General features: G+C 35.5%; 1 protein-coding gene and 1 long non-coding RNA gene across 2 annotated transcripts in view; one reads left to right on the top strand and one right to left on the bottom strand.

The window, feature by feature from the left end:
* The window catches only part of LOC141419518 (eukaryotic translation initiation factor 2 subunit 3-like), a 67,518-nt gene that overhangs the window by 42,462 nt on the left and 11,262 nt on the right, over positions 1-13,794 (bottom strand). The window contains exons 3-7 of the mRNA XM_074062302.1: positions 7,628-7,708; positions 6,950-7,106; positions 4,384-4,511; positions 4,172-4,293; positions 220-314 (exon numbers count right to left, since the gene is read on the bottom strand). Coding sequence (XP_073918403.1) covers positions 220-314; positions 4,172-4,293; positions 4,384-4,511; positions 6,950-7,106; positions 7,628-7,708 — 583 coding nt within the window. The remainder of the gene's footprint in view (positions 1-219; positions 315-4,171; positions 4,294-4,383; positions 4,512-6,949; positions 7,107-7,627; positions 7,709-13,794) is intronic.
* On the top strand, positions 1,062-3,587 carry LOC141419735 (uncharacterized). Its single transcript, XR_012444397.1, has 2 exons — positions 1,062-2,373; positions 2,913-3,587. It is a non-coding gene; the product is annotated as an uncharacterized lncRNA (long non-coding RNA).

Genomic DNA, 13,794 nt, shown 5'->3' with positions numbered 1-13,794 from the left:
AACTTTTATTTCTTGCATGCTACCATACAAATTCTGATGAGAGTTCACCTTGCCTAGTATTTTATAACCCTGACTGGCATGAATATTGTTGTGGTAAATTCTTAGAAAATTTCTAATTTATGTAATCCTAGGGTCCTTAAAGGTCTAGGTTCACTTTTAAAAATTACATCTTAAGACTGGGATATACATTGATTTGTCAAAAAGAACTAATGCTTTTACCTATCAAAAGAAGAGCAGCATCCATAACTGCTGCACCATTCAGCATAGTAGCCATCAAAATATCATGGCCAGGACAGTCCACAAAGGAAACATGTCTAAAAATGAAGAAAACTAATCAATACTTTCACAAATCAAAGACCTTTATATTTACATCACTCTGAAAGTAACTTGAACAGTGACAAAAAACTTGATATATTTAGAAATTTTAAAATGAGATTACTAGTTAAACTAAATGACAATCATTAAAACCCAGATTAAAATTTAGTTATCTGCAGATGTTTTCCAAATAAATAAGAACATTTGCCAAATTCAAAGTGGTTATCCTTTACAGAACATACTGGGAGTAACACTTATTTAAGAGATAAATCTAAATAACTGTAAGAATTATGTGTATTTTATTAACCGATTTTCTGATTAGCTGTTTCGGGAAAAAAAAAATGTTGAAAATGGTCAATTTTCTATTTATTCCAGTCCCTAATTAGCAGTGTGATTTACAAGTATTTCTTGAAGATGACAACTTTGTTTTGATCTTTCATGAAAACATACCAATTTTTTTCTTTTTGAGTCACCCATTAGAGTAATATCAGAACACTACAGTTCCTTCTAAGTTACATCTAATCCAAAAGTTAATCTTCAAATGTATGTATATTTTGAACATTAACAGTCACTCATTGGTATTCATGAAGGATTGTTTCCAGAACCCAAACTCCTCTGAAATATAATAACTGAAGATACTCAAGTACCTTATCTAAAATGGAATAATATCTCTACATAAACTATACAACCCTCCCACATACATTACTCTACCACCTATAATACAACATGTTATGTAAATAATTTTTATTCTGTGTTGTTTAAAGAATAAAAACAAGTATACATACATTTTTATTTTTTTTCCTTCAAATTTTTTGATGTGAGGTTGGCTAACCTAAGTTTGAACTTGGAACAAAGTTCATTATGCTCAAAATCTGAGCAAACAGTTATAAATGAGTATGTCTGAGTATAATACATGAGGTTTAAATTTACTTTTTTCTTTTGCCTATAGGCATTTAACTAATCCAGCAACATTTCTGAAAAGTCTATCCTTCTCCACTGAATTGCTTTTGTATCTTTGTTGAAGATCAATTAATCATACTTGTGGTTTCTCTATGGGCTCTATATTCTCCATTAAGTCCTTCCTTTACAAAGTATTAGTTTTGTGCAAGTTATGTAAATTACATCATGTAGATCAAGTCCACCTATTTTTTATTATAACTGACTTAGCTATTCTAGTTTATATCTCACATTTCAAATAAATTTTACAGTAATCTTACTAAAACAACAAAACACTTAATGGAATCTGATAAGAATCATACTAACTACATGAAAAATTGACCATTAGCATCTTTAGTCCAGTTCAGTTACCAAATTCATGACTACAGTGCGTCTATTTCAATCTTCTTTTGACTTCTGGAATTAATTTTCACAATATGACTTCTCTGTATTCTATACATGCTTTAATATTTTTGAGTTTTCTTTTAAAAAACTGCATACTTAATTTTCATGTCCATGCATTCATTGCTAATATACAACTATGATCTTGCATCTTATAATATTCTGAAATCTAAGTTTTTCTTTGTATATACTCTCCAAATTTCTACATAAACATGTCATTGCCAAACAAAATTCTTCTCTTTAATCTGTCTTGTATTTCCTTTTTGTGCTGTAAGACATAGTACCTTTTCTTATCACATATAAAAACAATGCAAGCAGTTATCCTTGCTTCGTTTCCAGTTTAGGGAAAATATTCAGTATTTCACTATTAATGTTAACTGCAGTTTTCCTGTACAGGTTTTTTATAAAGATGAAGAAATTCCTCTTTATTCCCAGTTACCAGAATTTGATGACTATTCAATAAACAGTTCAATAATTTATGTGAAGATGTTTTTATAGTGTATTTATGTGGTATATTAATACTGAATGATTCCAAATTCTAATCAGCCTTGCATCCTTGGAACAACCACTTGGTTGGCATATTTAATCACTGTATATATTACTGGATCATATATGCTAATATGTAAAAAATTCTTTGTCTACCTGCATAACACATTGATCTCTCTCTACTTTTCTTTCCATTTTAGTCCGGCTTTGATAGAAGATATTCAAGAAAAACTGGTAAGTGTTCCCTCCTTCTTCTATGTAGAGTATGTGTTCTCTTACTTAATGCTTAGTAGAAGTATCCAATAAAACCATTTAGGCTCAGAGCTCACTTAAAGACCTTTAAAAAAAACAAACTATTTCTTTCATAGTAGGTAAGATCTGATAATGTTAATATTTGGAGAACTCAATCCAATTATTTAACTAATTAATTGTCCAGATTTGTTCACAAATCTATTTTTCCTTTTAATTATTAACTATTGTTTCATTCTTTACAACAGCAATTTGGCTTCTTTTTCCTATCAGTCTGCTAGAGAAAAATAACTTTCAGTTTCACTGATTTCCTCCACTGTATTGTTGTGTTCAATTTCATTAGTTTCTTAATATTTATTCTGTCTTTTTTTGTTTTAGGTTCATCTAGTTGTCCTTTTTCTAATATCTTAAGTTGGGAATTAAAGCTTTTACATTTACCATTCAAAATAAGCTTTTAAATTTCCTTCTAAGTATGCTTAGCTATATCCCATAAATTTTGACTTGTTGTTTTGTTTTTCATTCAGTTGAACATCACTGGCTATTAGGAAACTATAAACAAACTGACAGTGAAGCAAGAAACAATGATACCAGGAAGAGGGGAGAAGGAAGGTAAATATGATCAGAGTATAAGATATACACAAAAATGCCACAGTAAAACCAAAGACTTTGTACAATTAATACATGCTTTAAAAAAAAAAGATAACTAAGAGATGGGTTTGGTGGGGCACACATGTAATACCAGCACAAAGGAGACTGAGGCAGGACAATTAATAGAGGCCTGCCTGAGGTACATACAGATACTCTATCTCAAGAAAACAAAAACACAAAGATTGACAGTGAGATTACTGCAACACATAAAAGAAGAGCTAAAATTATGATAGTTTCAATCTGAAATGTTTGTAACAATGAAAAACTGAATCTCTCATTCATACATTTTTGACAGACATAGCAACTCTACAAAAGTAGTTTGGCATGTTTTATTTAAAAAACAAGAACAAAAAACCTAAGCATATACTAATTATACAACCAGCAATTATACATCTAATTGCATATCCCTCAGAAATTTGGTATGTCTATGCAGAAACATGTACCCAACTAGTCTTAGCAATTTTTAAATAGCACAAAACTGTAATCAGTCTAAATAATCTACAGTATTCCTTATACAAGCACATGACAGAGAACTATTTAATAACAATAAACTATACAACAGTAACTAGGGTAGAGTGCAAGGACATTATATTAAATGAAAACATAACACTCTTCAGTTGGTAGAGCATGTGCCTAGCATTAGTGATGATACTAACACCTACATTATCACTTGTAGACATTAGTGTTACTGTTATGAAAAATCAGGACAGAATAGGCAATCACAACCCAAAAATAGGAAAACAAACCCAAACATTAAAAAGAACTAATTAAGGATGTGTTTTTCTTCTTCTACAAAAGAAACAAACAACAGAAGTGTGGAAAAAGAAACCATCAGATCTAGCAATTTCAATCACCTTATATATTAATTCTTTAAAAACTTCAATATATGTACTTAAGCTAGATTTTTTAAGTTTGCTTTTCAAATTACATTTATTATAGGCAATAACAACATTTTCTTTTAAAAAGCTATGAAACATCTACTATAAACTGTTACATTGCTTGGACAAATGATATTGTTCAAGGTCTCTTAACCATATTTTGTCAGATGAATCTACATTAATAATCATTTAACAACTCCATTAAATATGTAACAACTTAGAACAAGAAAAAAGTGTATTTGCACAAAAGTAATCACCTGACTAGTCTGAAGTTCCCTTTGGTCCCTGGGATATCTGTAGGAAACTCATCAGGTGTACTACTTCCACAAGACTTATAACATTCTGGCCGAGGACAATTTGAGTCATCAAGTTTATAAATCTGAAAGTTTTAAAGGAAACACTGAAATTATGTGCATTTTCAAGAATTAAAAGTAAAAAATTGTTTGTAGTTCCACAATTCACTGTTTACCTTGGCGTTAGCATATCCAAGCTTAATGGTAATATTTCTTTCTAGCTCATTTTTGAATCTAACAGTGTGAACACCAGAAATAGCTTTTACAACTGTGGATTTCCCATGAGCAACATGACCAATTGTACCTATAAAAAACAAAATAATATGCTCCAATTACAACAAATACTTCAGAATTACAAAAGTTACAGCTCACTGTAAATACATATATCAACCAATACTGATTTTTTGCTTTTCCTCCCACTGAGCATATCTTTTCTTTAAAATCTTGTATGACGCAGGCCAGAAGACAACTTTTCATACCACTGAACGCCTTATTCAAAAATCTAATATAAGCTATTCAACTTGTTAATCTAAATAAATATCAGTTTCAATTAAACTAAGCACTCAGTGAAAGCTTCACAAAATTTTGTAGGCTAAGCAACTTTACAGTAGTTTCAAAGTTGGATGTCATGTATAGCAATACCTGTTACACACACAAAAAACCCTCAAATTCAAGAAACCCAGAAAACAATCTCCAACTAATAATAATGATTTTTAAGAGAGATATATATTCCTGTGACTTTTTATTAACTTTGTGTCTTAATAGGTTCTACTGCTTGTAAAAATACTAATGCAACATTTTCACTCAGTCAAGGTAACTTCTCTCATGAAGCAATGAGAACTGAAATTAAGAAAAATAACTATTCTGGTAGGCCTGATGGCTCATACCTTTACTCCTACAACCCTGGAATTAAAGATTGGAAAGATAGAAGTTTCTAGGCATGGTAGCACATACCTGTCATTCCAGCCATGAGGAAGGCATAAATAGGAGGATCTCAGTTCAGGTTGGCCAAAAATAAAGTCAAAAACCTGTATCAAAATAACCAAGCCAAAAGGGCTAGATCAGGTGGTAAAGTGCTTGCTTCACAAGTTGCAAAGTCCTGAGTCCAACTCCTAGTACTGCCTATATATGTATACATTTATACATATTTGTATGTATATAAGCACTTATGTTTGTATAGTATATATGCATTACACATATTTATACTTAACAAGAACCTATGTTACCAGCCAGGTGGCAGAGGCGGAAGGAACGTGAGTTCCAAGTCAGCCTGCTACATATGACCCTGTCTCAAAACAACATTTAAAAAATATATATATAAAAAATCTGGGACAAGGTGAGTGTCTCAAGTGTAAAAGTAGATGTCTAGAAAGCATAAGGACCTGGATTCAAACCCTAGCACCATCAAAGGAAAAAAAAAAGGGAAAAGCCTCTTCATCAAGTAAGATTCCCCCAAACATTAGTCTTATATTCTGCTCACCAAGCATTTTGACCTGTTCCTTAAACTCGTTCCTATGCAAATATAACATTGCCTTTTTACACATCTACACACATCTTTTCGCAAGGGGTGGAGGGGTAAAGAGTAATGGTGGCAGTGGAGGACTGCACTAGGACCTCTACCATGCTAGGCAGTCACTCTGTCACTTCACCACTGAGCTACACCCTCAACCCCCATTGTACATACTCCGGATAACAGAAATGGAGTACATTCTTTCCATTTCCCAAATCTATCTAGGAGTGCTTTTCATTTTTATTTCTTAAATATCTGGATCTTCCTGTAATTCAAAGAAGAGATTAAAATTCCCCAAAGAGCGGTGAAATCAAAATGCCATAATTCTAGTACTCTTTACACAATCAGTTACTCTTACCTATATTGATTGTGGCTTGTCTGCTGATAACTTAGTGTGAAAGTGGGGTCAACTTGGTAACATCCTGCAATGAAATACTTCATTTTAAACAATTTCCCAGGGGACAAATCAGGAGTTCCCTTTGACTTCAGGTTTGCTATGCATAGTTCACCACCATCTATTTCGCTCTGCTGACACGGAGTCTATCCAGTTAAAACAGTGTTTATATTCCAAGCAGAATTTAGTACAGATAAGAACCCTCCTATTACCAAAAAAAATTTTACAACTTTCACTCTATAGGAAACGTAAGTCTGAAATCCTAAACTTTAGAAGCATTAGCTCCAAACTACTGTAGTCAGTTTTCAAACTTTTATAGGAAGTGCAAGACTGTCCCGCGCTGTAGGCTCATGCATGTAATCCCAACTACTCAGGAGGCAGAGATCAAGGGGTATCGAGGACACCAGAGTGGGCAAGTAACTCGTGCGACCCTATCTCAAAAAACCCATCATAAAAAAAGGGCTGGTGGAGTAGATCAAGGTGTAGGCCGAATTCAAAGCACAGTACCGCAAAAAGAAAGGAAAAGATAAAAAAAAAAGGCCGGGTTGGGGGGGGGGAGCAGTGAAGGGGGGGGCAAGGCTGAATACGTTCCCTTCCTAGGCATTCAAGGACTAAAGGCTTAACTGCCTTTAACACGCAGAGGATCTTTAAGAAGCTCTATGACCCAGTATCTGCTCCCAAATTGGCCAAGTGGAGTCCACCGGCTTAGGATGCCTGACTACAAGGCTCCTTCTCACTCGTTATGTTCCGGCAGCCCAGCAATGTCTCTTACCAATGACTTCCCACCCTCTTAGCAGGGAGCACCCTCACGTTACACCCTCCTAAAAAGAAACCTCACCAAGGAAGGGAGATCCTGCCGAGAAAGGTGAGGCTGCCCCAAAGTCACTCCACTCTCGCCCGCCGCCATCTTGCCGGAAAGGAAATTGCTCCGGCCGCCGCCTGACTGAGCGCAGGCCCCCATAGGCGGGGGAAGGAAAAGGTGACGGGAAGGTCAACTATGACTCAGGCCGGCAAAAACGAATGAAAGCTGAAGTTGCCGCCTCACTCCCTGAAGTCTCTCTACATGCCTTTGTACACTGCTTGCAAGAAGTCTTACTAGGAAACATGATACAAAGTTTCAAGATTAATTCGACATAAATATTTTAGATATTTGTACAGGCAACACTAAGAACAGCCCCTTACAGGTCTCTGGTGGGCAGGAGATGCACTTGCACATGCGCCCTAGCTAGGGGAGAAGCTATTTCCTGTAGGAATAGCTGTGGGGTTGGTAAAAGAGATTCCCGGAACCTGGGAATCTTACCTGACCTGGCAAATCAGGCGAAAGTGATGTCCATTTAAAATTTTCATTTTTAGGGCTGGTGGAGGAGTTCACATGGTAGAGCACCTGCATAACAAGCGTGATGACCTAAGTTTAAACGTATACCACAAAAAAGTATATTTTTTTAAAATTTTACTCATTTCTGTTAATTCAATAAGATTGGTTAAGATCCTCTCCCTGCTGTGATGGGGCTCTTACCAAGTTGCATGTTGACCTAGGTCCTAAACCGGCATCAGGGAGTGCGTTCTCGCGCGATTTCGTCAATGGGTGGACTACGCGCTAGAAAAAGTTCTTAGCGATTTTTAAAGTGAGGGACCTTACCCTTTATGACACTACACTGCTGACAAAGGATTTCCTGGCCGCAATCCGGTAGCTTCAAGCCTGTATCCTAGCTACTTAGAAGGCAAAGATGAGGAGGATCACAGTTCTAAGCCAACCCTGGGCGATAGTTCCACAGACCCTATTTTGAAAAAACTCATCACAAAAAAGAAAACTTTATTGGAAAAATTACCAGTAAATGGACATAATCTTGCTCTTTTTAGAGATGAAACCATGCCTAAGAGTAACTGTTTTTCTCCAAACATACAGATCCAGTACTATACATTCATTTTTGTATTAAAAATGAATGTTGTAATAGATAGTAACTGACAAGTGTGTCTATGTAATTTTCAAGCATTCATTTTAATAGTCCTAATAAACCAGTCACATAGATTCCCCTTTTATGGACAACTTAGATCCAAGAAACATTAACCTTGCTAATGTCCCTCAGCTAGGAGGCAGTAGAGCTACAATTCCTAACTAGACTGCTTCACTCACTGTGCTTTGGTACTCATTTAACAACTTCACCAAGGCAGTTCAGTCTCTGCTCAATGTTATTAGATCTAAAATTCAGCTAGTACTTCAGCTAGGCTGAAGTCTCCTGTGTGAGACTGTTCTTTAAAATTGTTGATTGATATTTATTGCTACTCAAGTTTTCTAATTATAAATATATGCTTAAAGGAGAAAAATCTGGGAAGTTAGAACAAATAACTGAAGATGAGAATTGACTTCGTTAACATTCCTTAATATCCTGTACTTATAAATGTCTCAATTGCTGTAAAGGATTTAGGTTTGGGACAAACTATTTACCACAAACCCTAGATTCAATGTGCCATCGAATATTTAGCTAAACTACTGGCATCTAAAATTGTGCTTCTAACAATTCCTGAAGATTTTTCAAAATTAACTTTTCATTCCACAAATACTATGTAACACCCTTCACTGCCATACTCTCAGTTGTAGGACACCAAGACTAAGCCCAGCACTGCCGGCTCACACCTGTAATCCTAGCTACTATGGAGGCAGAGATCAGGAGCACAGTGGTTCGAAGCCAACCAGAGCAAATACTTTTTGAGACCCTATCCTGAAAAAACCCTTCACAAAAAAGGGCTGGTGGAGTGGCTCAAGGTGTAGGCCTAGTTCAAACACCAGTATTGCAAAAAAAAAAAAAAAAAAGACAGACTTCAGATTGTATGTGAGTATATATACACTTTTACATTCTTGTGATTGACTTCCCTCTCATTTTTCCAAAGTAAGATACCTTTAAATTGATTTATTTACTTATTTATTGATGGTACAGGGTTTGAACTCAGGGTTTTCTGCTTATGAAGCAGACACTATTTAAGCTACATCTCCAGTCCATTTTGCTCTGATTATTTTGTAGATGCGGTCTCACAAAGATATTTACTCTGGCTGGCCTCAAATTGTAATCCTACCTATCATGAGGACTAGTAACTAGTCCTCATTGGCATCCATGAGCCAATGGTGTGCCAACATACATTTAACTTTAGAGTTCAAAATTATTATATGTGAATTTCTTTTTACTTTATTCATTTACAAAGAAGTGTTCTCTACACTACTTTAAACTAAATATAGTGACTTAATTATATAGTCATTTTATTATTTTTAGCTTCTAGAATATCAGCATTTCGTAGCCCAGATTGGCCTCAAACTCGTAGTATGAAGCACAAGTGGGTGCCTTCCCAACCCTGATATTTTTTCTACTGGGATTTTGAAGTCAGGACCTGGTTTCCTCAGAACTTGGGATACGTCATTATGTTATTTGTTTGTGATCTTTCTTTTTATGTAGATCCTTATGGAGTTAAGCTTTATCCTTAGCATTGCCTTTGCTTTATCCATACTCTAATAAATCATTTTCATTAGATTCTAGGAACTTTTCATTTCCTCCCCGACTTCTTCAATGACTTACTGGCAATGCAGGGTTAGAGCTCCAAGTTTTTGGTTATTTTCTGTTGTCCCTTTTGCTGCTGAGTTCCACTTTTATTGCCATGATTATCTGATAGGATACAGGGGTTATTTCAAATTTCTTACATTTGATAACATGTGCTTCATGTACTAAAACACTGTATTTTGGACAAAGTTCCATGGGCTACTGAGAACAATGTATATTGTGTCGCTGGTGCGTGAAATATTCAGCACATATTTTATTAGGTCATTTGGTCTATAGCGTTGATTGATTCTGTAATTCTTTTCTATTATTATACTTGCATGAACTATCTTTGTAAGAGTGGACTATTTTGTAACTGTGGACTATGGCAGTCTACCACTATTATTGTGTTAAGTATTACCGATGATTTTATGTCCAGTAGTGTTTCTTTAATAAAATTGGGTGTGCTAATCTTTCGTACATTTAACACTATTGTATTCTCTTGGTAGACTGTTTCCATTGATAATATGAATTGATATTTGTCATTTCTAACTAAATTTCATTTAAAGTCTGCCTTCTAAATATGAGTATAGCTACTTCTACCTGCTGTCATGGTCCATTTGTTTAGAAGACCTTATTTTGATTCTTTCACCATAAGCCAGTATTCTTCATTGTATGTGAGGTATGTTTCCTGAAAACTACAAATGACCTAGTATTGGTTTTCATTAAATGAGCCACTCTTTGTCTTTTTAATATTTGACACCATTAGAATTAATTATTTTGAAAGCTGTATTGTTTCATATTATTTTGTTGCTTTTATCATGCTTACTTCTTTTAAGTAATCTGTTCACCTAATGTGATTTAGTTTATCCTATGTTTTCCTGGTTTCATTTATCTTCCTCGTCCGGGTGTAGGATTCCTTTATAATTATCTTCCACAGTGATGGTATAGGGGTCATGAATTCTTCCAGTTATTTTTTATTTTTTAACAGCACTGGGGTTTGAACTCAGGGCCTCATGCTCTCTAGGCAGGCATTCTTATGACATGAATTACTCTGTCAGCCTGAGTTATTGTTCAATGAAGATAGGGTATCAGTATATCATGAACTATTTGCCTCTGGCTGGCTTCAATCTATGATCATCCTCCTGCTCTCTGCATCCTAACTAACTAGAATTACAGGCATGAGCTACTGGGGCCTGGCTCTTTATTTCTTCTATTGTTAATATTAATGTAAATGATCACAGTTACAAACTTTTACTACTCCTTTTACTGTGCCTCATAGATTGTGTTTTCATTTCCATTTGATTCTGGGAATTTCTACTTCCTACCACCCTGAATTTCTTCTCTGGCCCATGGTTCAGAAAATATATTAGTCAATCTCCAACTGTTCTGTAAATTCTGGTATTTTCCTACTTTCATTCTGTTATGATTTGCCAAGAGGCACGAAAATAATTCTTCCTCTTTTTCTTCTTGGCATTTGTTGAAATTTACTTTAAAAAAAAAGGCTAAAGTCAGTTTTTGAAAATTCCATGGGATACTCAGAAGACTGTACATTCCATGACTACAGAATTCAGTAGATGTTCATTAAGTCCAATTGAATTACAATGTAATTTGAACTATCACTCAACAACAAAAACAACAGCAGAAAACATGAAAATAAGTGGAGGTTGCATAACACACTGCTCAATCTTTGTAAGTCAGAGTAGAAGTAACACAGGCAATCAAAAAGTTCCTGGAAAGTAATGAAAATGAAAACACAACCTACCAGAAGCTATGGGACACAGTAAAGGCAGTCCTAAGAGCAAAGTTTATACCATGAGTGCACGTATTAAAAGGACAGAAAGATATCAAATAAACAACCTAATGCTACATCTCAAACTCCTAGAAAACCACTAATAATCAAAATGCAAAACAAGCAGAGGAGAAATAATAAAACCAAGGGCAGATATTATTAAAGAAATGAAGAACTGATTCTTTGAAAAAAATAAACAAGTTTGACAAGCCCCTGGCAAACTGACTAAAATGAGGAGGGAAAAGACCCAAATTAGAAAAATCAGAAATGGAAAAGGGGAGATAACAACAAACACCAAGGAAATCCAGGAATCAACAGACACTATTATGAGAAACTATATTGCAATAAATTGGAAAATCTTGCAGAAATGGGCAAATTTCTAGATGCTCTTGACCACACAAAACTGAACCAAGAAGATATTAACAATGTAAACAGATCTGTAACAACTAATGAAATTGAAGCAACAATAGCTTCCCAAAAAACAAAAATCCAGGACCTGACAGATTCTCAGCTGAATCTACCAGAGCTCCGAAAAAGAACTAATACCAACACTCCTTAAACTTTTCCACAAAACCAAATAGAAACACTACTCAACTCATTCTATGAACCCAGTATTACACTCATCTCAAAACTGGATAAGGACAAAAATCTAAAAACAAGAACTACAGGCCAATCTGAATGTAAATATGTAAATGACCTCCACAAGAAGTACCACAAACCGCTAAAGAAAGAGATTGAGAAAGACTACAGAAGACAGAAAGATCTCCCATGTTCAAGGATTGGCAGACTCAACATAGTAAAAATGGCTGTACTACCAAAAGTAAAATACATGTTCAACACAATTCCCATCAAAATTCCAATGACATTCATCACAGAGATTGAAAAATCTTCCCTGAAGTTCATTTGTAGACAAAAAAGACAATGAATAGCCAAGGAAAAACTGAGCAAAAAGAGAAAAACTGGAGATATCACAATATCCAACTTCAAACTATACTACAGAGCAATAGCAAAGCATTGTACTGACACAAAAACAGATATGAAGACAAGTGGAACAGACCCGAGGACCCGTATATGAATCCACACAGCTATGCCAACCTTATTTTGGACAAAGGGGCCAAAAAAGATAGGATGGAGAAAAGACAGCCCCTTCAACAATATTACTGGGAAAAGTGGCAATCTGCCAGCTGAAAACTGAAACTAAAGATTGATGCCTGCCACCCTGTACTAGTATCAACTCAAAATGGATTAAGGAACTCAATGTCAGATTGGAAACCTTGCCGTTGGTACACAAAAGAGCAGGGAATACCCTGGAAATGATAGGTACAGGCAAAGATATCCTCATTAGAACTACAGCAGCCCAGCAACTAAGAGAAAAGATGGACAAACGGAACTACATGAAATAACAAAGCTTCTGCACAACAAAATAAAGGGGATCTAAATTGAAGAAACCACCCACAGTGTGGAAGAAATATTTGCTAACTATACATCATACAAAGGACTGATAATATGAATATACAGACAGCTCAAAAAACTGAACTCCCCCAAAATTAATGAACCAATAAAGTAGTGGGCAGCTATACTAAACAGAGCATTTTCTAAAGAAGAAATACAAATGGCCAACACTCACATGAAAAAAATGTTCATCTTCCCTGGTCATAAAGGAAATGCAAATCAAAAGCACTGTAAGATTCTACCTCACCCCTGTTAGAATGGCTATCATCAAGAACACCACAAGCAACAGGTGTTGGCGAGAATGTGGGGGAAAAGGAACCCTCGTACACTGCTGGTGGGAATGCAAGGTAGTGAAGCCACCTTGGAAAAAAATATGGAGGCTTCTTAAAAATCTAAACATAGATCTGCCGTATGATCCAGTAATCCCACTCCCCAGGATATACCCAAACAAATGCAACTCAGGTCACTCCAGAGGCACCTGCACACTCATGTTTATTGCAGTGCTATTCACAATAACCAAGTTACAGAAACAGCCTAGATGCCCCACTACAGACAAATGGATTAAGAAAATGTGTATTTATACACAATGGAATTTTACTCAGCCATGAAGAAGAATGAAATCTTATCATCCACAAGTAAATGGATGGAACTGAAGAACACCATTCTCAGCAAGATTAGCCAGGCTCAGAAGACCAAGAATCTCTCTCATATGCGGACTTTAGATCTAGGGCAAATACTGTAATGATTTTGGACTTAGGTCACACACGAAGGGGAGAGCACATACGGGAGGTAGGGGGATACCCAAACCCACAACATGAAAGTGTCTGAAGTCCCCACTCCAGAGGAGCTCATACAAAAACCTTAAAGTGACAAAGGTCTATATGGGAAGGGGATCAGGAACTATTGAAAAGGTCA

Source organism: Castor canadensis, chromosome X (genome assembly GCF_047511655.1).
Source record: "Castor canadensis chromosome X, mCasCan1.hap1v2, whole genome shotgun sequence".
In the NCBI taxonomy this organism is placed as follows: domain Eukaryota; kingdom Metazoa; phylum Chordata; class Mammalia; order Rodentia; family Castoridae; genus Castor; species Castor canadensis.
Note: the sequence above shows the minus strand (reverse complement) of the source record. Positions and strands in the feature narration are given on the sequence as shown.